Source organism: Pezoporus occidentalis, unplaced genomic scaffold (genome assembly GCF_034315485.1).
Source record: "Pezoporus occidentalis ecotype Australia unplaced genomic scaffold, CSIRO_AGI_Poc_V1 ctg11, whole genome shotgun sequence".
Lineage (NCBI taxonomy): Eukaryota > Metazoa > Chordata > Aves > Psittaciformes > Psittacidae > Pezoporus > Pezoporus occidentalis.
Genome location: NW_026912886.1, coordinates 9400002 through 9427319, shown reverse-complemented (window position 1 = coordinate 9427319; position 27318 = coordinate 9400002). Strand labels below are relative to the sequence as shown.

General features: G+C 41.2%; 2 protein-coding genes across 3 annotated transcripts in view; both read left to right on the top strand.

The window, feature by feature from the left end:
• Positions 1 to 27318, top strand: part of CEMIP (cell migration inducing hyaluronidase 1) — a 111941-nt gene that overhangs the window by 3513 nt on the left and 81110 nt on the right. The gene's annotated exons all lie outside the window — the stretch shown is intronic.
• LOC134169512 (inactive cell surface hyaluronidase CEMIP2-like) overlaps positions 1 to 27318 on the top strand; it is a 49160-nt gene that overhangs the window by 2900 nt on the left and 18942 nt on the right. Inside the window, exons 7-17 of the mRNA XM_062630085.1 lie at positions 697 to 906; positions 4668 to 4873; positions 6464 to 6533; positions 7153 to 7281; positions 8304 to 8389; positions 9737 to 9868; positions 9987 to 10022; positions 10836 to 10988; positions 12631 to 12808; positions 17900 to 18115; positions 25709 to 25917. Coding sequence (XP_062486069.1) covers positions 697 to 906; positions 4668 to 4873; positions 6464 to 6533; positions 7153 to 7281; positions 8304 to 8389; positions 9737 to 9868; positions 9987 to 10022; positions 10836 to 10988; positions 12631 to 12808; positions 17900 to 18115; positions 25709 to 25917 — 1625 coding nt within the window. The remainder of the gene's footprint in view (positions 1 to 696; positions 907 to 4667; positions 4874 to 6463; positions 6534 to 7152; positions 7282 to 8303; positions 8390 to 9736; positions 9869 to 9986; positions 10023 to 10835; positions 10989 to 12630; positions 12809 to 17899; positions 18116 to 25708; positions 25918 to 27318) is intronic.

The following is a 27318-nucleotide window of genomic DNA, read 5'->3' as shown; positions in this document are numbered from 1 at the left end:
TTCTCTGTGAAGAGGGGAATCTTGCAAAACTAGCCTTGCTATGAGTCTGTTATGTTTTCTTCACTGTGTATGTGAACACATACCCTTCTCTGGGTTAGTGGGGATTCTTCAGTGGCATTGCTGTCAGTAGGGTTGGTATGAAGTTACATAGTTCATGAGATGTCACTGTAGAAATTGTCCTTTCTGCAGAGCTTCCCCCACCCCTCATGGCTCAGAGAAGTGCTGGGTATCACCCTGTTGTGCTGTCTCCTTTTGGTTGTCCCATGTGTTCTTGTTGGAGGTGCAAAGCCTTGCTATTAAAGGAGCTTTGAGTAGAATTACTTCTCTATCAGTGGAAATCAAGGAGCTGGGCAGGTCTGAACTCACTTGACAGAGATAAAGCTGCCAGGAAACAGAGCCTGGTGGTAATCACTGCCCCTTTCTGTAGCTGGCAGGAGTCCCTTGTCATACACTGCTGTTGCTAAACACTGCATATGCTGCTTGGCAGCTGGTCCTTGGCAGCCCCGTGCCCGTAGGTGTGCAGCCTCTGGCATGCTGATCCGAGCCAGAGCATGGAGCTGGCACCTCCTTCTGGGATCAGGCCCTGTGTTACTCTGCAAGCATATTGCCTAATAAGAGAGAAAAGAGGTGGTTTTCTTTTTGCATCTGTTTCTGTTGTAATGCCTACAATGTAATCATCTACATTTGTCTCAACAGATCCTAAGGAATTTTAGCTCTGTTCACTTGTCAGGAGTGGAATTGAAAAACATGGGGCAGCAAATCCTGGGCAGTTACCCTGTGCATTTTCACTTGGCTGAGGATGTGGATGAGAGGGGAGGATATGAACGCCCGACGTACCTTGATAACCTGGCTATCCACCACTGCTTCTCTAGGTGTGTTGCCATACATGGGACTCATGGCCTTCTGGTAGGAAACATGTTTTATTAGTACTGAGTTTATTTCTTTGCTTAGGTACCGCTAAACAGCAAGAATCATTTGTGATACAAAGAGAAAATAGATTATTGACACAAGCCATCTTTATGCCAAGTAATGTCCCGACTTACCAACTTCATTTGACTGGTGTTCAGGTTAGGACTGTTGCTCTGGTAGCGCAGCTCTTTGAAATGAATTTCAGGTTCTTAGTATTGCCTAGTTAATATTATTAGAGGTGTGATGATATATAGTGAAATCTTTGCCATGTTATTCTGGACAGATTGTGATTATAGAAACTTTCATTTAAAATTAAAGCAATGGACTTTAGGACCTGACTGAAACAATGGGCCTTTAATTTGCAAAGGAGATAAAAAGAGACAGGAATTGTTCAAGTCAGAGCAATGTGAAATATATACAAAGATATTCACATGACAAAGGGAATGAAATACGAGAGGGACAGACCCAAATGTTTGCTTCAGTGCCAGAAAAACCCTCAGGAACTTGGCTCTGGCATAGATCCTCACAAGGGTGTTGTGGAGAGAAACTCAAAAAACCCCCTAGAAAGCCATACATGTCCCAGCTGGAAAAGAGAGATTCCTGCTCCAGTCCCAACACATCCAGTTGGATGCAGGACCTTGAACAGCATTTTGGTGTCTCTGGGCATTTCCTCATTCACCTGATGTGTGCTCAGGCAGAAGACACTCCCTGAACTGTCCATGACCTCCTGTGTTTTTCGTGAGAACTTCTTCTCAACCCAGGACATGAAGCTGTGTAAGACACGAGTTAGAGGTGCTCAGGTGGAACCCTTGTGTGAAAGGGTCCCTCCAGAAGGATGTATTCACAAAAATGTGATGCTGGACTTATGTAACTGGGACATGGACAGCCCAGTCCCAGTTTTCATGTGTCCTAAATTGCATTTGTGTTGTCCAGATCACTCAAAATTATTGCTTGACTTCTTATATACATGGTTTGCTCTGGCTGTAGAGACTGCTTTTGTGTACAGAACCTTTAGGTGGCAGGAGAATTGCCCAGTATGTGTGGGTGTAGTTTAACTCCCTCTCTCCTCCCATTGGTATTAAACCTCTGTAATTAAAAGAATCTGCCAGGGATGAAAAATTAAGCCTTATGCTAATGTTGGTTCTGAGAAGAATGGTATATGGTCTTGGTCTTTATCAAAAGTGAGATTGTCAAGGGTTTATCTGGATGTGTGGGATGCAGTAGCTGTGAGATCAAGAATCCAAGAGTGAGATTCAGCCCCCCAGCATGTGACCACTGAGGGCTTTGATTCCATAAATCAATGAACAGGTTTTATTGTAAAGGTTAAATATGGAAGAATCATGTGGTTTCAATACAGCCATTAAGATAAAGAGTAATTAAAATGTAATTAAAAGCCTTGCTTTAAAATAAATTACAATAAATTGCAATTCCAGAGAAGAGTATGTGTATCGGAGCCAGGCAGTTAAATAACGTAGATGGGTACCAGATTTAGCATCACATTATGAAACTTCATCCCTTGAAGCAACGTAAACCAGATAGGCGGGTTTATCTCACTCCTGTCCTGAGGGTTTAGAGGGTGTAATTTTAGACATACGTTGCTAGAGTGCTGTGGTTTGTGCTGTGCTGTGTTCTGGTCAAACAGTGGTGTCTGCAAGGCCCTTCTCCCATCTGCTGCTCCTATGTGCCAGGTTTGCATTGCGGTGTAGCAGCTTGGGTTACCCATCGCGGTGGGAAGCAGGCTGTGACATGCATCTCACTGCCCTGGCACACGTCAGACGTACACCAACTACTGTAGTCCTTCATGTCTAATGTTGCAGTGCATAAAGGTCACTCATATTGTGTTGCTGAACTATTTATAATGCAGTGTGTAGGGTTACCTCAATCATCCAGTGTTGGACACACCGGTGGGGTTGTCACCTGTGTTGTGGACAGTGTTTCATGCTGTCACATACAGTAATATGCCACTGTCACAGTGCCACAAGTGGGCTTGTTTCCAAGCGTGTAGTTCCTAGCTGTGATGTGCCAGAATTGATCAGAATTGATATTGGGGTTTTGATGTAATGGCATCAAATGGCCCTTATCTTTCATTGAAACGTACGTGATCTTTAAATTACGTTAGTTCTGATGAGGAGAGTGATCAATACAGTTTCATGTATTTAAGTATTCAGAGCTGCCGTGCAATTACAAAGTTGTGATTAATCATATTAATCCAAGGTAAAACCTGTTTTTGGATACAAAGCTGGTTTTTAACGCAGCTGTCTGAAGCTCAGATTAGCCAAATTTCAGCTAAATTCAGCAGGATGAAACTCTACAATTGAAATGCTGTCTGAAACAGCGGGCAGTTTGTTGTTACAGTTTCTTTCCAAAAATAGTCTTCTGTGGCCTCCTTAGCAGCTTCTGCCTGTCTTTTGAAAGGGTTGAAGTAGCCAGTCTTGCTGTTCTTAGCAGCTGGCAAGGACACTTCCATTTTTATTTAAATCCATTTCCTATCTGTATTTCCAAGCTGGCGCGGACATGTTCAGTATCGCTGCATCTAGGTTCCGTTAACCTCCTTGAAACTCATTTAAAGCCACTGTACCTATATGCCGGGTCTCAGTGGATTTCCCAAGCTATATGAGTTAGCAGCTGGGTACCTGGCTGTGTTGTGTGTTATTTTTAACTCTCTCTTGCACACTTCATCCAGGCAGAAACAAGAGCAGCAGATGACAAATTTGAGGGGTGACTGCCAGGAAAACAATGAAATCAAGTAGAGATATACCTATGGGAACTATACCATTTGTGACTCCAGATGTTATGTACAGTAGCAGCCTATTAAGGGGAAATCCCAGGATATTAATCTGGATTTCATTCAAGTATCCCTCAAGTATACAGAAATAACCATGTAGGTTAATATTAATTAATCTTGCAATCTTACACAGACATAGCTCTGACGTCAACAGGATTTTTGTGTGCCTGAAGAGTGAATAAATATGCTGACAGGGATTATTTGAGTACAAAGTTAAGGTTTCAGTAAGATTTAGTAACAAATTGCTAGTATTTTAACTAGCCTGACTTGGTATTTACATTTAAAAGAAGGATTTCTGAATTTTTGTCTTCATAAGACTGTACATCAAAGGAGGCTTGTGCTAAGTCCTCTTGGTCAAATTAGGGTTTAATGCAATATCCCTCTGCATGTCAATTAATATTAAATAGAGTGAAACAGTAAAATACCATCTCTGCACAAGCTGCCCATTACACGAATGAAGTGGCCGTGCACCTTCTGAGAGTGAAGAAAGAACAGAAATAGCTTTAATATAGACTACTTCACATGGTGCATTTTAAAGACTTTATTTTATTTGGGAAGTGTTGCAGCTCATGAAAATGTCTTCATTACCATCCTAACTTGTTGGTTTATCATGCAAGATACACTTGTCTTTATGCAGATATTTACTCCATGACGCTGAACCGATTATTATCTCTTGGAGCTGAAGACAGCTTTAAATCCAGTATTTTGCAGTTTTGCTTTAATTATGCATGTGGTCTTTCCCTGAATAATTTTAATAGCAGCTTCACTGTATAAGAAGGTCAGTCCAGAGTTATGCAGACTGGGTGTAGTCTGAGTTAGCTCCAGGACTGCTGCCTATGCACTGCTTGCTGTGCAGAGGGGTGGCAAAACCACTCCATGAACATTTTGGGCATTTATTGATAAGCAAAGCACATCAGTTATGGCGCCTGCTGTTGTTAGCATTATGGTTGATGGCCTGTCTACTTTTTCCCAGGTCAAAGACACCATTGGCTATGACACTCTGGGGCACTGTTTCTTCCTGGAAGATGGGACAGAGCAACGCAATACATTCTATCACAACTTGGGCCTCCTCACAAAGCCAGGGACAATCTTGCCTTCAGATCGCAGTGAGGCAATGTGCCTCGCCATCCGTAGCAATGTCTACGGAGATTACGTTCCTGTGCCGAGCGCTGACTGCATGTAAGTGCTCTGGAAGCTGTAATCAGGCTTTATACTTTATAGCTGGGTCCTAAAGAACGCTGGGGTGAAACTTTTGAAAGGGGCTGTTTGATATTAAATGAAAAATTGTAGCTTTTCCTACCATTTCTCATTTTAAAATGATTTAGCTACTTGACTGTGTTTTGCTTGTGACGATATCTTTTAACACCTGCATGAATCCTAAAGAAGGAATATTTGCTGCTGGTTATTCCTGTCTCTGTTTCCTTAGAATCGTAAATATATTAGAGCTCTTTGCTCGTTTCTGACCCCCTTTCAACTGCTTTTAAGTTGGATGTTGAACGCTCCATGAAATCTGTCTGAAAAATCAAATTGCCTCAGCGCTGCTACAGGCTGTCAAAAACATCACTTACCACAAAGGGAGTTTTTGCCTTATTTCACCAGGGTTGAATTGAGGCTGGGGCATCTAGAGTAAATTGCTCAATAGTACATGAGTGCATGAATATCTAGAGTACCTCAGGAGATGCAGTGAGAATGCACAGATTTGCCTAAATTACAATGAGCGTAATTCAACAATAAACAATAGCTCGATATAGCTGATCAAAGTAAGCTTCAGTTTTGGAGACTGATGAGCTAGAACACAGGCACTCAGGGACCTAGGCTAGTGTTTGCAAGCAAGAGCCCGCTTTAGCCAAGGAAATTTGTAATTTTACCTTTTCTGGAAAAGGATGCAGTAGCCAAACAAATTATTCTAATTTGTGTAAACAGTCCCACGTAATTACCATTATTGTCACTGAAATGCTAGGGTTGCTGGTATGGTTAATACAGGTTTATTTTGCATGTATTTCGTGGTTCTGTTAATGCAAAGGAGTGTGGGTTCTTGATTACATAATGATTATTGTGGATAAACCACGATTTAGATCTGCTTAGAATGATCAAATTAATAGGTACAGTCATGAGAAAAGTTTACAGTGTTTTTACATGTGGTCTTTATTATTGCAAAAGATGTTATCAAATGAAGCAAGTCAACAGATGACAGTTTTCATAGCTATATCTGGCTTCTGTTTCTGCCACTGCTCAACCTCCTTATGTAGCAAAAAATCCTTATTTGAGCAAACATCAAAATAATACATCCTTAATCTTCTACTTAACTAGCCATTTGTGATTTGCACGGGCATTTGTTTTGTTTTCCAAGTAGAAGCTTCCTAAAATCCATAGAGAATCCCATACCGCCTGCCATTGCCCCTCAAGTTCCAAAACACAAACCAGAAGTTCACTTTGCAGCCGTTGTACGAAGCTGTTTAACTTAAAAAAACAAAAATAATAATAATAATTAAAAAAAAGATATTGGGCTTCTTTCAACTGCATTTAACAGAGCATGGATTTTGTCTTAACAGTCCCATATAATTTACAGAAGGTTCAGCATGTGGCTCCAGAAATGAACATATCTGACAGTAGTAGATGATTCCTTTTCCTTAAAGAGTATTATTAAAAGGTTGTGTGGAGTTTTAAAGTCAATAGGAGAGTTGTGGGTCAAGTCCAGTGCAGTGCTATGAAAATGTATCCCTTCCTGTTTGGTAACTGCTTAGGATCATTTTGATTTTGATTTTTTAGGGCTGTCAGCACTTTCTGGATCGCAAATCCAAACAACAACTTAATAGAGAATGCAGCAGCTGGTGCTCAGGTAAAATCATTTAATGGCAAGAGCTATGCTTTGCCTTTGGTTCCCATATATTCTACATTTATTGATGTCATTAGCATGGGGGCAATGACTTTTTAGTAAGCCATTGTAAAATTGGGATATGTATTTCTTCAACCTTTGTTTCTGTTAAGAACAAGTATTTGCCTGCAGTTCTCACACTGATTTCTTTCACCATTGTGGCTGGGAATGGTGTGTGATGTCTCTTAGCAAATGTTGATTTTTATTAGTAGTTAATAGTTAGAAGCCCAATAAAATTTTATATGTGTATTTATAAATATATATTCTCTCCTTTTTTTATCTTTGATGCTTCTGCAAATCATGTTTGTTTAATGTGCCTGTATGGAGAAGGTTATATTTTCTAATAAACCATCTGCATTTCACCCACAATATAAGCATTTTTAAAACCCAAGGACCCACTGTGCATGCCAAAGGATTAGCTGGGAGTTTTAAGAGTATGGGCTAGTATGTGTCCCCTGGGATTTGCATGTTTGGCAGGCTCAGGTCAGAAATCTGGACAGCACAGTGGAAACCCTAAATCCCCAGTATAACCTGTGTCATTAATTGCAGTGTCCCATTTCTCAGACCTTCCTTTGTCTTTTAGGATGTTGGGATATGGTACATCTTTCACCGGGTTCCCACTGGACAGTCTGAGGGGCAATATCCAGAGGGACAGGCTGAATATACCCCCTTGGGAGTATTTTACAACAACAGAGTCCACTCCAATTTCAAGGCATGTGGATGGGGTTTTTTATGTTTCTATCAATATAGTTGTATGACCTGGGGATGACTGTGTGTGGTGCTCTGAAATCAGGTGGTCATGGGTGTCTTACATTTTCATAAAGTTCTTTTAACACTATATCAAGACAGCCAACTTTTGGGGGTGATGCTCTTTCTAATGAGCAAAGAGGGAGCTGAGCAGAATGGAGGTCCTGTTTCAGGCACTTCAGTTGGTGCCTGTGCTAGAGGGGCTGAGCCCAGGCCATGGGTGCACCTACAACTAAGTGAGATTCAAGGAATGACAAACAGGACACTGAGCACTGCTGTTGGCCACAGTGGTACAAGGGCATAGGGGGATGAGCAGAAGCCGTTTGTGCCAGGGACTGCTCATCACCTTTGAAAAATAAGGCCTAAAATTCAAGAGTAATTCCAAGAAAAACACTTTCTCCCCCAAATACACTGTTGACATAAAAATGTAACCTGTAAGCTGTAAAGAGCATTTTAACTTATTTCTCAGGATTCTAGATTGAAATCAGTGCTGTTCTGTGTCATGTATATTTTACATTTTGGTCCGTGACAGCTGCTGCTTTGCCCTAAGTCTTGACGTTGGCTACATCGGCTCATGTTCTCTTTTGACTGTCAGGGGACTTGTCACTCTTCATTTAAAATCTTGCTTCTTAACAACACTCTTTTTCCACAAAACTATCAAGAGCTTGGCAGAGTCCCTTATAGCTTTCTGCAAGAGAGAGGGAGAGAGTGGGAGTTCAGTGCCTTGCTTTGGGTCAGAAGACAGCCCACAATGCTGATGCATAACATATGGCAGGCCAGGCTCTGTCCTGACTTCAGCGTGCTACATCCTGTGCTAATGTCATGCTGAGCAGTGCCAAGTGACACCTAAAGGGAAGATAAAACCCAGGCTGCAGGGGCTGACTGTGTTCTCATGCACTGGCTGTCCATGTTCTTTGGTAAAAATCTGAGATCTTGGGTTTCTATTCAGTGATCTGTTAAAATAATTGGAGTCGCGTGTGTTTTCAGGCCGGTTTGTTTATTGGAAAAGGAGTAAAGACAACGAGAGCCAACGCTGAAGATCCCAGAGAGTATCTCACTGTCGATAATGCCAGGTAAGCACATGCTGTATGGTTAAGTATTTTGGATCCTTGTATTGCTTCTTGGCTTCTGCACTGTATTTAGCAGATCATTAGAGCCTCATTACGGCTGGAGCATCTGAAGAAAACACACAAGCTATCTCTGATGTGCAGAGGCAAATATTTCATAGCTATGCACTTAACTGTTTGTGTTATTGTGGATCAAAAAATGATGCACATACACTTGGGGTTATGAGGACTAAGCAGTGAAGCATGTGGAAGGGGATCCAGATCCCATTAGTCCATTAGCGGGTTTGTAATCACCAACATTTCTTATTAATTACTTAAAAGAACTGAATGATGATGTAAGAGACTGCTGAGTCTGGTCTAGGATTAATGAGGAAAGTCAAGTAGCCTCAGAGCTTTTTGTCAGCTGCTTTAAAATCTCTGAACTCCATTTCAGAGCAGAAGCAGGTAAATTAAGGCCATTTTCTTGCTTGCTGCAGTCCTATAGGTCTGTGTGAGGAGGCTGTGGCAGAAATTGGGCCCTGCTCCTGGTTGAGCTTTGCCTTTTTCCCTCCTCCATCATCCCTTATCAATGTCACATACTATGCTCCTGCATGGCTGAAAGGGTCACTTTGTGTCCCTTTGTGAGACTTCCCCACCAGGGTCATCCCCTCGGGCACCAAGGAGACACATTCCCTAGTACAGCAGCTGGAAGAAGTAGGAGGTGAGGGCAGACTCAGAAAAAGCAATGGTGATATTTTCCGAAACACAGCACAAATCTACCATTAACAGCCAGCATGGCAAGAAATAGCCGGCAAGTAATTGAGAAGCTCCCAGTTCCCAGGGCGAATCCTATTTTCATATCATAGCTTCTCTTTCAGCAGACACAGAAGCATACGGATGTCTGGTCTGTACATGCAAGGAAAGCAGCTTCAATTACTCCATTATCTTTGCTGAATGAGATTCTTGAAAGTGCCTAATTGATTTTCTAGCATCAACCCAGGGATTCTCAATGGACCTTGTAAAGACAATTACAAAAGGACCCAAGTGACTTTGGAAGAATGTTTTCTATGCCTCTAAAATCACACTGAATCAAATTAGGGAGTAGATGCAGTGCTGTTGAAGTCTAGTGAGAAATCACTTGTTGATTTCACTGGGGCCAGAATTTCACCTTTGTGAATGCTTGTTTTCTCTTTTGTACCAAGGCACAGAAATGAAACCAAGCTAATAGCCTGACTCTCATCCAGGGCATATCACCTCTTTATGCCCATCACACTGATGTGTGGAAGCCAGACAAGGTCTGCCAGGCACAACCTCCTCTGTTTGAGGCTGATTCGTATGTCTCTTGTGCCGCATTAACTAAGCTCCTTGCTTCAGGTTTCGCCCACATCAAGATGCTGATCCTGAAAAGCCGCGAGTTCCTGCCGTGATTGATGGTCTTATTGCTTTTAAAAATAATGACCATGGGGCCTGGGCTAGGGGTGGCGACATTATATTCTGCAACTCAGGGTAGGTTACTTTAACTGCGTGTTAAATCGTTACCCTCCTGGCAGACCTAAATAGGCCTGTAGGCCAAACTCACTGCAGACATTCCCCATCATTTACACCTCTGTTTCTTCTGTCCCAGGTTTTCAGACAATGGAATTGGACTCACTCTGGCAAGGTAATTTCTTAAAATGGATCTTCTTCCCATTTTTCCTCTCAGTGTAACAGGCTGAAGAGTGGAAGCTGAGACACTCCTCTGGCAATTATTGTAAGACACAAGAAACCTCACATTTCCCTCCCAGACCACATCAAGTCTTCCCTGGGCAGCCATTAATACAAGGGGCAATTTAGCCTTTCATTCTCTTTGCCTCAGCATGTCAGGGGAATACATGGTAATTGCTGAATATTTCCTTTTGGGCGGTCGGTCCTGAACCAGTAGACTAAACATCTGGCTCTGCGTTTGGGGAGGCTTTTCTTCTGCTCTATCCCAGTGGAGCAGTATTGCTTGTAGCTTGTGTGCTGTCAGGGCAGGGTGGCTGTGATAGTCCCATGTGGTGGCACAGCAAGTCTCCTGCCTCCTCTGCTGGTGTCTGCCATGCTCCTGCTGCTACCATCTGCATCTGTTTTGCAAAAGACCTGCAAAACCAAGGCATATCCAAAGCCCACTGCAGGCAATGAGAGTCAGTGATACTTGGCTCTCGCTCCAGGGATATAGCTAAAAATCTATAAAGCAACAGTATGGAGCAATTATATCATACTGTTGGTTTTACCCAGGCTAAGTTACCTCTATTACTGATGCCTGAGTGCTAAGCTACCTCAGTATTAACCTGCTGGTTTCTAAAGAGGTTTTAAAGCATCCTTATACCAGTGAATGCACTTTTTTTCTTTTTACAAATTAAGAAAGAAATTTTACTGTGTCTGTGATGTAATTAAGTGTTAATTCATCATTTCTGCGGTGCTGCATAGTTACCTGCTGTTTCTTTGCTTGTAGTGATGGAACTTTCCCGACAGACGAAGGCTCCAGCTTGGAGGTGACACGCTCCATTTTTGTTGGAGAAAGCAGCAATTTTGGGTCTCAGGGAGGCCAAAACAGCTACTGGGGAAAAGGCGCAAATGGAGAGTGGAGAACACTACCCAGAAACAAGTGAGTTTTTCTTCTGCCATTTCCTCTTGGTGTTAGTATAAGCTAGAAGAAAAGCCTCAGGAATGAATGTGACTACCAATAAGTAATTTATACCGGGTGTTTAAATCATTGTACAGGCCAGAAATAATAAGCATCCAAATAAACTCACTTTTCAGGCCAACAGCTTGAGAGCGTTCTCGCCTGAATGTGTTTGATTTAATTTTCTGCTTAATTTATTAGTGACTGGAGAATGGATTAGAGAATCTGAAAGATACCAAATGGCTTTTGTGTAGTACTTCAGTAGCACAGCATCGAGCTGATGGTGCAGCTCCCATACACCAAGCTATCATCCCTCCTGCCAGGTAGCTGGGCAAACATGGCTGGTTTGACAAAGGTGAAACCTTCCGTCATTATTGCATCTTATTTCTCTTTCAGTAGCTGTATGTTATTTTGTATTTTGATAGCAGCACAACCTCCTGTTTGGCAACCATGGTCCCTCCCCACATCCCTATAGCAAGTTGTGCTTTCCCAAGCCTAAATTATAGCCTCATCTGTTTTTGGTGATGCTCACCAATTATTAAACCCTCTATGAGGAATATAAAATTATTAATACTTAGCAGACATGCCATGCACACAGCCATGACTATTATGTCTCAGCCATAAGTGACACAGGAATGGGATCTGTGAACGACAGCAAGGGTAATTAGAGCTATCATCAGTTATTATCAGTGTTGTAATTTTAATTGCAATTGCACAAAAAGCTCCTTTGGAGTACAAGCAAGTTCTAATCATATTGTTAAGCAATGTACTCTTGGAAAGGAGTATGTCTAATGATACTTGTCCTTGCACCATAGTACAAAGTGGGATGTAAGGGTTGTACCAAACCCAACTACTGAGATAACAGCTCTCAAAATTGAAGAGGAATTACATGGTCAAGAAACACTCCTGTGCTACTAGCCAGCTTCATTACCATCTGTGGAGATGGTGCAGGCCACCCTTTAATCAAACATAGCCAGGGCCAAACAAAACTTGGCACCTTGTCAAACAAACCAAACAAACCATGGAAGGGGCGGGCCCTTACCTGTGACTCCAGTGGTGTCTCCTTCAACACTGATGTCTTGACAACACATCCATGGACAGATACTTCAGAAACAGCTTTTCTGTATGAAATGCTGTGTACTGGGTCTTAGGGAGCTTGTGTGAAAAGTCTTGTATGGAGAAGAGAAACTGCTGCATCGCTTGGCACTTGCTTCCAAGGAGAGACTTTTCTCCAGGGAGTCTGACTGATGTGTGCCGATGTTTTCCTGGGAAACCTGTCTGCCCTGGAACAGGAACCTGATGGCAATGCTGCCACACAGCCTTTGGGTCTTCCTTGTGGTGATGAGCTCCAGGGTGGCTGGAGAAAAGGTTTTTGAACTGCTTAACCCCAGATTGCAAGACTTAGGCAAGCTTATGAGTCTTTTTCTTTGGCATTTGAGCCATAGCATGTAGAGGATATTCAGCAGAGTTTTATATTTCCTTAATTGTGTGATGAGTGTGGAGGTCCCAGTTTTGTCAAAGGAAAGGTCGTTTAGCTACCTGTTAATATCTCTGTGCTTTCAGGAGTACTCAGAGCTTGCCCAAGGTTTTCACACATGACTGTGCTTGTTTTTAAATCTCACAGGACGTTCCCTATTCGTGGATTCCAGATTTACGATGGGCCTGTCAGGATGTCAAAATGCACTTTCAAGAAGTTCACTCCGACTGTTGACAGATACTCAAGTGCCATCGGGTTCTTAATGAAAAACTCCTGGCAGATAAGCCCTCAGAATAATGTGTCACAGATCCTGATGGAGAAGAGTGTAAGTAAAAAAGCAGAAATATGTGCTGTTAGATGTGCAAGTTTCTGAGGATTTTAGAAGTAGTAAGAGGTCTACCCTAGAGCAGGGATTTCCATGCAGTGGGCCGTGTTACATTAGTGCATACCATCAGCTCATTTTGCAACACTTTTTTTTTTAAATGAAGGTTATTTATAAGCTAGTAAAATGTGATTGTATATTATGCCTGGGCAGACATACATAAAATAATTTGCATTAGAGTAAGGTTTCACCTTGTGGCCGCAAGAGCCAGAGCAGCACTCTTAACTGGTGCAGCATTACCAGCTCACGTGCTGAGGACCTGCTGAGGACCTGGCCTCAGAGATTGAGAGGGGCACAACTGAGATGCCAGAAGACAGTAAGCTGCAGCACAATTCTTACACAGAAATAGAAAATGCACTTAGACGGAAAAACATGACCCAGTTTCTGAGGTCAGCAGTGAAATTCCTGTTGAGCACAACAGGCATTTCCCTTGAGCAGTGAGAGCAGAACCAGCCCTATATCTCTGACTTGGTAGGAGCTGTAGGATGCTGACCAGTTCCAGTCCTTGTCCTGGATTCCTGCAGGGATCATGGCCCTGGGAAATTATGATAGATTCCACCTTTCACTGAGGGATCATAAACTCTCCTTAGCTTTTTTCAAACAAGGTCCATACTTGTGACGATGTTCATGAATTGTAGTAAGTTTGGCTTGAAGTTTGGTTTTATTTTTAGGAAAATTTCCATTGCTGTAGGACTGACCAATATAACTCCCTGTGGTAAGCAGTTACTTTGTCGCCTCTCTGGTGCACACAGACCAACAGCAGAAGGGTATTTCGTGAAAGGATGTCGTAGACTGCAGTCACTTGACTGCTCCTCTAAAGAAAACACAGTTCCTGTGCTTTTCAGTAAAGAAATCTTAGTTACTTTTGATCTTCAGGGAGCTTTGGAGCAAGAATAAGGGCTTAATTTGATGCATGTTCTTTATGTCCTCCCTTGGGGACATGGTTATAAGATGGTTATGGGGAACATGAATGAGAAAATCAACCTGGAACCGGGGAGGGGAGCTTAGAGAAAAACGCATGATGAAATAGTTTGATCAGTGGAACGGAAGAGAGTGGAAATTTTCCACCTGTAATGGCCATAGAACTCTGTCCAACAGAATGGCTTCAGGCAGATGATATCTGTGAACGTCATCAAAGGAATTATTACATCTTGAATGGCTGAAAGTGCATCTCTTTAATAGAGTTGCACCATTTGAAGCCAATAAGCCTGTTAAATATCCCAGCATTTTTTGTCTGAGAGGCAGTTTAGTACTTTCACCCCTTTAAGATCTGAGGTTTTCAGAGTAAAAATGGTCAGAAGACTTGCTGAATACTTCTGCAAAGCAAATTAGAATAGTAGACTGTCATCTTATTACAAAAAACGGAATGACATTATCCCAATAATTTACTGTATGTACATTTCCAAGAAATATCTGTTTCTGAAGTTGGTATTTTGCCTACTTAAAAACGATTTATGATTGTAACCACTTGCAGCTCAGCATTTACTTTTCACTTTGATTCTGTTTCATCTGGGTTGAACCCAGATGTGCTAAATCTGATTTTAGACTTGAAGGACCATGGTTAGTCTATTGTTTTGTTGCTAATTGCTATATAGGACAATATGTCTTTGACTAGTTAGGATAGAGCTTGTAGGCTGTTGTAATTAATTTTCTGTCTCCAGGCTTCATTTTATGACTTTTTAAAGTGTAGCTAAGTACTAATTCCCTAAAGGACAATCATTTTACTGTTGTTTTTTAGGAAGAAATTAAACATTACCGCCAGTTATGTAGGGATGACAAAACGATTAGTCATGCTGGAGGAATAATTGTATAATTAATCAGAGTAATCAGCAGACTGGTTAGACAATAAAATAATAAAGGCAGTCAGTTCTTGTTTAATTCCTGCATAAAAATAACGGTCAAGGAGAACAGAAGAACTAAACATTGCGTTCCACAAAAAACATTCTAGTTGCCTTTTCATTGACAATTCTAAATCTCACATATTAAGATATCTTTGCATTTATCAATAGTAACATTAGATCTCATTACTGTCAGTCAGTAGAACTTGGGAGAGCTCAAAGGAGGTAGCCCCAGGCCAGAACTGAGCCATGCCCAAACAGGACACTTGTGCATTATTTCTTAAGAAGACCTGACATATCTCATTTTAGTCATAAAATAGCAACCTATTCATCCTTCTGTCCTTTTGCTGCACAGCTCCTTTAGAGTGAGCTGAGGAGCAAGAGGTTGTATGTGACCTTTTGGTCTCCCATGAACAAGGCCACCTCAGCAGGTACAGAAGATTCACAAACTGCCCTATTCGCATCCATTGCTAATATTCTCTCTGGTTATTTTTTCCCTGCAGCCAGGAGCTTAGAGTGGATTCAGTCCTTTTCTACTCCTGGCTGTGTCAACACTATGGTGTCTCTGAAATTACTTGTGCCAAAGAAATCCCAGTGGCCTGTGTTGGGTGGGTTTGTGGTCCCCGGAAGAGCTTGGAGGAGACAGCACTGTTTCCTGGCTATGGTCTAGCGATTCCCATGGGATTGCAGTCCTGCCTAGCTAAGAGATGTCCACTTCCTAATGTTGCCTTTATTATGTTTAGCCTGTGCGGCTTAGTGCTCGGTTTCTGCGTCAAAGCAGAAGTTTGCAAACAGTTCATGATAGGAAAAAGAAAAGTAGACACTCATTTAAAGGGCAAGTCTGTTATTCTCTTAAAAAGAGGGCAAAAAGAAGACCCAAAACCAACCCTAAAGAGACTCCTGACTGAAGGGAACTTGGCAGGGTGAGGACTTGCATTATTCCAGCAGAGTAAAAGCCATGCTAACAAGGGCAGAGTCCTTGGATAGTAAAATAGAGAAAGATTCACACTGGATAAAAGTTCCTTAACATGATACCAGTGTTAAAGTGATGTGGCTTTTTCTGGCAGCATGTGCCAACACTTGAATTTTAGAAGAAGTTGCAATTTATTGTGATGTTTTCCAGTACATTAGTAATTTTTAATATAGAAAGTGTTTTTCCACTGCAGTCTTCAGGACTACACTGCAGGTGTGTTAGGTGTGCTGCCCTTGGACAGGTTGAGTTAGCGTATTCCTAAGAGATTATGTACTCATAAAACCATCATCTCCCTGTCAGGCTTCAGACAGGTAATTCGAGTAACCTTTGTACCGTACCACTCCCAAGTAGTCCACACCTAATGAAAAATAGGTGTCTGAATAGTACTGTGGTAGCTAGACGTGACCTGTCTCTGCACCCTCTTGTAGCTCGTTCCTGGCTCCACATGGACATACCTGATGAGCTGAGCCTTTGTTCATGAGCCTTCACTTAGAAAAAAATACATATTGCCATTGCTGTAGCTGCAAACTCAGTACACCTCTATGCCACAGTGTACCACACTAAGGTAACCTTGAGACTTACGAAAGACCTGACACTGCTCATTAACACTAGCATTTTGTTTCTGGTTTTCAGACTTTTTAGAGGAGAATGTTAGAGATCAGATTAGCTGTAGCACCAAAACTGTCTGCTGTTAGATGGAAACACGGAGTGTTAATCAAATACAAGCAGTACTAGCTGTGCTTTAGTTTATTTTGAAGTACAGCTATGTTCTCTGCAGTGAAGTGCCTTTTTTCGTACTCATCTCCCAACTTTGTGCATTGTCACAAAGTATTTATTATGGAGCTTTGAGCTGCAACACAGTGTTTAAATTTTAATTAATATCTCTTCTTTTATAAATCAAAATGAAATAAAAAACCCCTCCCAACTTTGGGGATCTCTCTACTTTGCCAAATAGCCCCTTGGGCAAAAATTTACTGTGGTGCAGTAAGAAAAGGTTTTAAAATACTCAAAAATACACATTAAATTTCCAAGCATTTGAGCCTCCTTTAAATGAGACTGCTTCAGCTGTTTGTTTATGAGACTCAGACAAGAAGGTGACAGAAAAATGGTTCTAGGCTCTCATTTAATTTTAAGCAATAAAGACTTTTATTCTGCAAGTAGTTGTTGCTGCAGTGGTCATTCTTCTTAAGCCAGTGGGACTTTTCATCTACCTCAGAATCACAATGACCCTCGTATTCTCCTAAGCTGTTCTGTTTATTATTGTTAAAATAAAGCCTTTAAAGCCCTTGCAGCCTAATCCTACTGACCCTAACTCTTACTCATTTGTACAGTCCAATTAAAATGAATTGGACTAAATGGAACAAATCAGAGCCTTCTGAGTCGGCGTGATCCAGTTGCTATTTATGCTGCCTGCTTTTACACACATTGCTGCAGGATGCAGAGTGCTCAACCTAGACTAATTTATTTCTTGATTATTTCTGAACTTAATCATCACACACTGTACTAATTTTATCTGCAGACATAAAATATTCCATGCTTTTTTGTGGAACATCTGCAGTTCCCTTGTTTTGCTGGATTTTGTATCAGGACAAATTCTTCTACTTAGCTACTGAAAAATCTTGATAAAGGAGATATGCATATTGGTGATGATGATGCTTCCTGTTATTTGCTTTCCCTAAAAAAATAAATTCTTCAGGGAAAATATTAAAATGTGTACTAGAGCAAATTCTGAGAATTGCTGTCACTTTTGTGAGTTTTATAAGGTCTTAGGAGGAGCAATTAGAAAACAATAGCCCCCACAGTATCACTTAGAAAAATACATGAGAAAATATATGAAAAACACATGAGAAAATTCACCAAATATCTAGTAGTTCTTGTTTCAGTTGTGATAGTCCTCAGTAAGCTTCATGGCTTTATGTACTTTGCTACCTTTTGAGTCATCCCCTTCCTTTTGCCACTGCATGATTTATTGCTGTGTGATTTCAAGGAATACAGAGTTGTGTGGGTGCATTTCAAAGAATCAAAAGTCTCATTTTTGTAGAAATATCTCCTGGGGTTAAGAAATGAGGGGAAAGCCAATACAGTTGGAAATTTTTCTAAGTAGACAAGACAAAACAAAACTGTTTACTTTCTAGTTCTAGCTGTATTGCTGTTTTGGCTGTTAAAGCACTGCAAACCCAAGTCCTTAGACCTAACCAGTTTCTTCTTATTTGCTCCTGCTAGGTTGGACTGAAAGTGTTTTTTGGCAGATCAGGCCAGTGGTTTGGAAACAATGACAATGATGGTGACAAAATGTCTATATTCCATGACCTGGACGGCTCGGTGACAGGGTATCCGGACACCTTCATAGGCAGAGCAGACAACTACTTGCTGCGTCATCCTGGGTGTCTTACTGTCCCACGCTGGAATGGGTTGATGTGTACTGGGAAATTCGCACAGGTAATGGGGGGTGTCTGCAGGCAGCATTGCTGTGCATGTAGGGTGGGTGTTCTTCAGGTAGTCTGCTGAGGGGCGATGGAGTGAAGCCTACTCAACACTCCATAAGGTAAGAGGTGAATAATAAATTTGGTATAAATTTACTCCTCTCAATCTTATCTGCCTAATTCCAAGGACTCAGTAAAGCTCCTGCTCTGCAGCTGCCTAGAACCTGTGAATGTAAGGAGCCCTGTCTCTTCCCATTGCCACAAGCAGCTGCAAGTTGAAACTGAGTTGGGGAAAAGTGTTGTTTTCTAGTTCTTGCTTCGAGGCATTTGTCCGCTGTTGTGGGTCTCTAGTGGATAAGTCTGGTGAACCAAGTTTCAGTAATGGAAGGTTTTACTTCTCTGATACATCCCACTGTGTTCAGTATGGTGAAATGGGTGGTTGAGACACAAACTCACACTTATTTCCCATCCAGATGTCACTGGGTGAGGCATGGTCAGTCAACACCCTGGTAGAAAGGGCTACAAATCCCAGGTAACCTTTAAGTAGAGAAAGAGAAAAGAAAAGAGAAGAAAAGAAAAGAAAAGAAAAGAAAAGAAAAGAAAAGAAAAGAAAAGAAAAGAGAAAAGAGAAGAAAAGAGAAAAGAAAAGAAAAGAGAAAGGAGAGGAGAGAAGAAAAAAGAAAAGAGAAAAGAGAGAAAAAAAAATAAAAGAGAAAGGAAGAAAGAAAGATTCTCAAAATTAGATTGTGGTTCATTTTATGTTGCTCAAATCTCAACACAACCTTTGTGTGCGGATAGAACGTACTGTAAATATGTGACTCACCACAGCTTTCACGGCCGCATGTAAGAGATTGCAGATGGCTCTCCTTGCTCCTCCACTTCCAAAGAATATTAACATATTTACTGAAAAGTTATCTAGGCCTATTTTAAAGCTGCGGTTACTTAGACATCTTGCCAGGTCTCCTGTTTGTGTTGAGCAAGACAAAGATTAAGACTATGTGTGTTGGGCACATAGAGCACCATGTGGTTTGAGGTTGGAGAGTGAATACTGGAAGCCTTCATGCAAGATGAGGCTTTAGGAAGGACCATTATTTTATTATGGTCCCTGAGAACAGCCCTGCACTATCAAACAAAGTCTGCAGTGGGGTGCACTGAGAAGTGTCATCACTTATGAAGTAATGTTAAAATAAGATCCAAGCTCATGAGATACAGCAGGTGTTATTTATTTATTTAATAGGGAGCTTGGGAGCATGCTGCAAGCTCTTGTCCCATTGAGGGTCAGTAGACATGGCACTGACAGCAGCAGTGTGGCACAGGAAACTCTAATTGAAGTCATTGAAGACTGGACAGAGTTAAAATTGCCTTGATCGAAGCAGGCTGTCAGGTTTCCCTTTCTAACATGCAGTTTTGTGAGCGTAGATTTTCCATATTGGGAGATTTCTGAAGGTGCTTCCTCTGTGGCTTCTCCGATGTATAATAATGCGTAGGCTTGCAGTTTGAGTAGTCAGACACAGCTCTGCTTTCTCCATGGAACTTTCTGCATGAAACTTTTGAGAATTCAATTGTCTTTGGGACCTCTGTGCATACAAAGCATTTGCACAGTCAGATCCAGATAAGCGTATCTCTCTAAGCTAAACAAAATCATATGCATTTGCTTTAGTTGTACTGCAAAGAGCAGGAGTTGCCATCTAAGTGCCTAGACGCTGCACTTTAACAACCCCTGCTTTACTATTGACTGGGCAGAAATGGGATTGGGCTCCTATGAAACACTCCCATTGATTTAATTTTTTGTTCTTGGCACTTGATTTTGCTCTGTGTCTCTAGAGAAATGTCTCTCTCTGTTCTGGAAACTTAACAGTTAAGTTCAGAATTGTAAACAAGTAGGCATTTATATTTTTATTTCTATTAATACCCTCCTGGTTATGGCACTCTACATGGTGAAGCAGTTTTTCCACCATAGAAAATTTCCTTGGCTAGATTTAGGCAAGCATAAACATTTGCTTCTCTGGGATATGTTACTTAGAGTTTTTCTACTAAGTAGCATGCAGCAGGATGAGTAAAGTTCATATTAAATGCTTTACTTTATGGGTTTTGGGTAAGGAAATGTATGCATGCAAATGGTAGAAGAAATTGGTCCTATGCAGCAGGGTTCATTTTAATTTGGAGGGTGTAATTGTTGGAGTATTTCAGCTTAACCCTGATTCTCAGCACCTTGACTAACTGGTGATTTGTTTGTGTGCTAAATTCTGAGTGTCATACTTCAGATCAAAAGCCTAAAGGAGTGAATTCAGTTGTGGAGAAAGATGGTTTGCTTTGATCTCAGTAACTCTATTACAAAATCTGTTTTCCTTTCCATGTAGCTGTGGTAGACAAGAACTTTTATTCTTCCCTAGCGCAAGCAGGTGAAAATATCCTTTCAGTTCAAGGAAACAGTGACTCCTATATTACTGCTGAAACCGAGCCTGAGATAGTCAGCCTAGGGATGGGCTACTTGGCATGGAGGCATGAGATCCAAGTCCTACAGCTAACATTACAGGCAAACCCTTTCTGAGTAAACTGCTTAGAGCTCAGTTAATTCCTTTCTGCTTGTTTTCTTGAATTCACTTTTCATGCTCTTCTTCTCCTGGATGTAGTTTGCCCAGGAAAGGAAATGCCTGAGGAAACCCAGTTCCTCTGGCAGTGTCTCTAGCTCCACAACATCCTCTGGCAGTGTCTCTAGCTCCACAACCTCCTGTCTGGGGACAGACTTTTCTGAGGGTGTTTTAATCTGGCAGCTCAGGTTGACATTCCTACCTCTCTGCAGTTGGTTGATGGCGCTTCCTCCTCCATGTCTCTAAGAAGCATCATGCCACTTTCCCACATGGTGTCCAAGATCTTCCTTCAGCAAAGAGCACGAAGAAGTGCCTCCTGCTTCGGCTTCAGTGTTGCCCTTCACTACCAAAGAAGGATTCTTGGAGCAGCTCAAAATCATGAAATTTACACAGGCAAGAACTACCAGGTTTTTTACTCCTCCTCTTTTGATTCTGGAGCCTGCCGAGTTGGTGTTGTCCAAACAAGACCAACCCTTTTGCTTTTTAATGACAGCTGAAACTCTCATGTTGTAATGTAAATAAAGTGAGGCTTTAAGGAAGAACAGTAGAGGAAGTTGGCAGCACCACATCTGGCAATCTGTGTGAGTCACTCAGACCCTGTCAGCAGGGCACTGAGGTCCTCTGTGTTCCATGAACCTGACTTTCAGCTGCTGCAAAGGCCAATAATAAAAGAAAAATGCAGGAGAGGCTCATTCCATGTAGGTGAGTAAGATTTCCAAAGGCACCAAGGTGGAGACTCCTCAACACCCACATTACTTGTTAAAATGTAAATGAGATTCCTAAATCATTTCTGATTTTTATCTAAATTGTAAGACAAGTGCCTTGGCTCCCACTGGGCAGTTGAAGCTGTGCACTTCCTGCTTCCTTTGCAGACTTCACAGCAGCTCATCAGGAGAGGCTGTGAAACTTCTCTTTTTTGGTATTAGTCCTTATTAAAATAAGCAAAGCATTTGGCAGTATGTGCTGTTTTCTTTTACAAGCTTAAAAAGGTGTTAGACAGACATGAGACTACCACATAGATAAATTAGCATCAGTTTTGAATTAGCAAAAGATTGATGCCTTGCTATTTTAAAATACTTTAGGAAATTTCACCACTTCAGTCACCTCCATCCTGCAGGTGGCTGAAATGAAATTATTCCACTTCTCTTAACTCTGTTCTTGCAGCAAAGGTTCGCAATTGCACTGATCCTGCATCTCCAAGTTATATATCTTCAGCTGGTATTGTGTACTCAGTGCCTCTGCAGCTGGTTTTGCTACTGATGCTTCTAAATGTGAAGCAAGCAAGAGATGCAGTTGGTAGTGAATGGTGCTTCTCTAACCACAGGCAAAACCATACAATCCCAGGGTATCTGCAATGCTTGAGGACTGTCAGCATCTCACAGAGTAGGAAGAAGGAAAAGCCTGCAAGATGTTTTTCATCTAATGGTGTCTGTATTTGGACAAAGAGGTCCAATTTTGATCTCTGATGTACACCAGTGGAAGAACAAAGTAGTTTTGCTGATGTCGGTGACATCCTGTCATGTCCTAGCATGTGTTAGAGAAAGATAACTTTTTTTTTTTCTTTCTGAAAGAATTTTAAAGTCTTCTCTGGAAAGTTCATAGAGAAAATGCATTTTTCTGGGTGCTCGCCTTTTTTGAACAGTCAACCAGAAGGGGCAAAAGCGTGTTTTGAGCTTCTCATTTTTTAAGGTATTTTGCCACAGCTTGACAGCTGACAGCACAGTGGGACAAAAGCAATCTTGAAGAAACTACAAAACAAGCAGACCTCTTCTCAGAAAGCAACATTTTCTGTTCCAATACTTTGCATGTTGCTTATCTTCATACTCCAGTTGAATAGCAGATCCCCCATGAATTGTAAAAGAACTTATCTTCTCAGTTTCACAATCTACTTGGGAAAATTGCCATATAAGCACAGGAAATCTGACACATCTTTTTAACATGAAGTGTTAAGCAGCTAAAATGACAACTGTGTCCATTAAGCCACCCAGGAAAGTAGAAGGCTTGCATTTTATAACACTTTAACTAGCTTTTCTTCTCTTACTACATTAAGCTGTCACCACTTCTCATATTTTAAAGTATCTTCATGACCCACTTTCTTCTCTTAAATATTTTGATGGAGTTAACCAAAAATTATGGAGGTGTTGCTAAGGAATTTTTCATTGTTGAAAAAAAAATAATCTCTTTCTCTCCTTTTTATTCTTTACAAATATTTTGCCCCTGCAAAGGTGGATACAAGGAAGAAAAGTGATAGTATTCCGTGTTCAGTTCAAGTGAGTAAAGGTGTTGCAGATTAAAGGCTGAGGAAGAAAGAAGCTGCACTGTAGTATCCCAAGAGAAGATAGAGCACTATTCTGAGAGTCTCTTCATGTACATATAGGCCATTACCTACTGTAACCCCTTAGTGATAAACATTTGTCAAGATTCACCAGTTACACTACTGTATTTCTGTGGGACAGAAAATCACGTCCTGGAAGGCATTCACTCTGTGGCCACTGTTGGTCATTGCAGGAGACAAAATCAGTTTACAGATATTTCTGTCAGCACAAAGTGGCATTATTCCTTGTTCTGGTAATTGCTGTTTCATGCTCAAAACAGCTACCACCATCATCCTTAACATCAGACCTATGACTTGGTCCCTAGGCCAAAGGAAAATGTTACCAAAACTCTCTGACATGCTTTCCTCATCATTTTATTGAAGCATACTGCAAACTCTTTCAGCACTTTCTTGAAAACAATCATAGTGAGCAGCTTAGGCCATGCATAGTACCCACTCTCTCTCTTTGTTAATTTACACAAATACCTTAAAGTCTAGAGAATGTTATTTTTCTTGGTAGTCTGTAATTTAGGAGCTTTTGGGGCTTATTGAATGCATTTCCATCCTTTCTTGGTTTATTTTATCATTGCTGTATTTAATTTTGTAGTAAGTGCATACCAGCTACCACCTTAACATTCTGTGCTTGCTGGAAACACATGTTAGAAGGAAATCATGTCAAAGTTTACAGTGATAGGACAGAAACTCTTCCCTCTTATCAAGAAAGACACAGGTGGGCTATTATTTTGCAGTATCAGAGTTCATTTCAACCATTCTTTGTCAGAAAATGCTGTTTTGGTTGAGAACAATTAATACATTGATGGGGTTTCAAGTCTGAAGGTACCTTACTGATCACCTGTTCTGACCTCAGCACTTACCATCCACGTGGGGATGAATGAGATTGAAATCTGGTTTATTGTATTGCATGTTACTGACTCTCCAGTCATGGTTTGAATATAAACCGAAAATAGGTTTCCCTCCTTGGTTTCATAGATAAAAAAGGCCTTTTATCAGATTGTAAAAATTATTCTTCCTTTATTCATCAAGAATGAGCAAATGGCCTGCTGCTCAGAGACAGTTTGGAGTGAATTACTATCAATAGTTTTAGCCATCAGGAAAAATTCGTTTAACGAAATTCTGGGATCCACTTTAATCTTCAGGGGTCTGCAAATACCACTCAGCATAGGCTCTCATCATTAAAATGCAATGATGTAAAAGGAAGAATGGACCTAATATCCCAGAAATATTTACAACCACTTTTGAATTACTTCTTTGACACGAGACCCAGATTTTTAACTTGAGCATTCAGCATGTGGCTGCTGAATTCAGGGGTGAGGTGAGGAGTAGGCAGAGGTGGCCTCTCTTTTAGAGGTCCTGAGGAGCTTACACTCGCCACCAAAAGCAGGCACAAGCACAGACCTTCTGGGCATGAAACTGGAACTGGGAGCTGAACTGGGTGCAAACCCCAACTAAAATAAGCTCATATATAAACCAGTGAGAAATAGTCTGAGTTTGCAGAGCTTTCAGTCTGCATAGACAAGAGGAAGAGAAGCAGATATGGAGATGTGAGGGGCCCAGGTTTCACAGCCCTGCATTAGAAGGTGGATATCCTGGTAGATGGAGTCTTGCCCTCTCTGCTAGTCTTGCCTGTGCTTGTATCTTTGCCTGGAGTATTAAAAACTGTTAAGAGATTACTGCTTGCATTTTGATCTGCCTCAAAGACAGAAACAGAGTTCAAAATAATTTTGCTGGATGGATGCTCATGTAGAAGCTTAGACATTTCTGGCTAACATGGTTTTTTATGTTGGATGTTTTAAGTTCTTGATGCAGTGAGTGCTATTCCATACTGTGTGAGAGGGAAGGAAGCAGGATTATAGGTGTCCTCACTTGTCATTGGTGCATTTGAGACCCTTCGGGGAATATAATAAGCTGTCCTCTGTAACCCAGTGTGCCAAGACAGATCCTTATGACTAGCTGTGCATCCTCCTTCTGCACTGGAATTTCACACAGGGGGAAGCAGGTGGACATCACGTGTTCAGCCTTAAAACTAGTGTTTGCCACTATGAATTGGCCTTCATTTGAGTGAGGACAGTAAAAGCATACAACTGAAGTGTAGTTTTGTAATTGGTGTGTAGAATTGAATTACAGGCCAAGGGCATCTCTTGGTCCCTGCACAGAGGAGCTCTCTTCTGAAGCCTGTGGAACATGGTATTTAGTCTAAAAGGTCATATAGTCAGGCCATCAAATTCTAGCCCCTGAAATTTCAGCCCAGACTGCTACTTGAGAGCAAAGATGTGGATTCCATTAAATAACTGGACCTAATCCAAAGCCATTGAAATGACTTAAGAGTTTTCTGTATTTTCAATGGAATAAGCCTTTTTTGAAAGTGCAATTGTTTTGAATTCATAAAAAAGTTAATTTGAGATACTTCCCTGATTACCTTTCTCCCTTAAGATTTTAAATAGTGAACATTTTTATGGCACTATCCAATTCATATCTCCCTTCACGGTATCCCCAAAAATGGCTGAAGATTCTATTTCTGGTTTACCTTTTTATTTGAACTGGAAATGTTTCAGTGACTTTCCAAATGTTCTGAGTTCTACATTGGCAAAAAGCCGTTTACAGGCAAATGATGATCAAATGCACATGTTATGGCTGGGTCTGGCTTGTTTAATGGATATGTTTGTCATTTTCTTTTCACCCTTAGCTTTATATTCAGGCCAGACGCCCCGAGAATCTGACCTTATCCATTGCCAGAGCAGCATACCATTCCCATCCCTTGCGGTTGCAAGGCGTGAACAGAGGAGCACCATATCAGCAGTACCAGCCTGTCGTCATGCTTGAGCAGGCTTATATCATCCAGTGGGATGGCAAAGCACCTGAGGATATTATCCTGTACCCCATCAACTTCAACAGGTATGTTGTTAGCAAATATTCTATTTTCAGAAAGTCTGGAGCTTTAACAGCTTCTCAGGTTGTTCACAAGTTTGGCCTTTCAAATGTCAGCAATTTCTGAGAGTGTGGAAGCAAAGTGTTAATAGCTGGCACTTATTGATGCAATGAGATTCCTCTGCTTTCACTTTATTCCATTTTTTTTTTGATGTGCAGAGACACTTCTCTTTCCAGAAAATTTTGAAGCAGAATCCAACAAAGTCCTGGCCTGCTGTCCCTAAAATCCCTCCAGAAGAGCTCTGGCTCTTGTTCATTTGTTTGTACTAGTTGGTGCACACATAATTTATCTCCCGTATGTATGAAGTGCAGAAATACATCAGAATCTGCAGAGAACTTTGCATCTTCTGTAATCCAAATAGCACTGCAGTCACTGTTTCTTTTTACATAAAGTTATAAAATGTTAGGACTCAGTACAGACAAACTGAGGCTGTGCTGTATTTATTTCCCATGTTTTCTTGTAGTGTTATATAAAAGCAGAGTATATCCATTTCAGGTACTACTTTTCTCCCTTCCAATCTGTTTCATTTTGCACAATTTCATTTATAGTTTTTAGTACTATTCTTAGTTTAGTGAAATTACTTGTGCTTTGCACTGGTACAACTGTTAGGGGGGAGTCCTACAGTCCAGGCAGCTTAGCAGTGACAGTGCCATGGTTTGCACAGATGAGACGCTGCAAGAGATGAGCTCCACAAAAAATCTCTGCCATCACCTTGGGTTCTGCAGTTTATATCACTCCTCAGCTATTGATAAAAGCATAACATAATAAAAGGACAGAGATGTGCAAATGCAGGCTCCTGTGATTACACACAACCCAACCACGCACAGGCTCAGATTTGCAAAGCAAAGGTTTCAGATAGCTGACATGAAAGAAGTCAGAGGCACTGAGGACATGAAGCAGCATGTACTGCTGGTAAATCTGGCAGGTTCCCAAGCCCATCCAGTATTATCCACCAAACCCCACACCCATCCGCTGCTGCTCCAGCAGAGCGTCACTGCTGTGGTTTTAGCTTAGGATAGCTTTGGCAAAAACTTGAGCTCTATTTGGTTCCCCTGAAATCTGGGGAAAAATACTGTCCTTAGTTCCCATTATGAAACCTCATAGGAATGTAGCTGAGAAGGGTAATTCTTCCTCTGTACACATGCCCATCATAGTCAGTGACATATACCTGGTCCTCTTGATTTAAAGATATAGTAGCTATGGGGCATGACCAAGTCACTGGAGGATCAGTGTTTGGACACTCCTGTCACAGAGGAATTATTAGAATTAAATCACTGTTTTTGGTATTAATATATCTTTGTGCACTTTAAGGAAGAGGAAACCCCATTAGTCTCTCACAGACAAGCTGAGCTTTGCAAGTATTATCT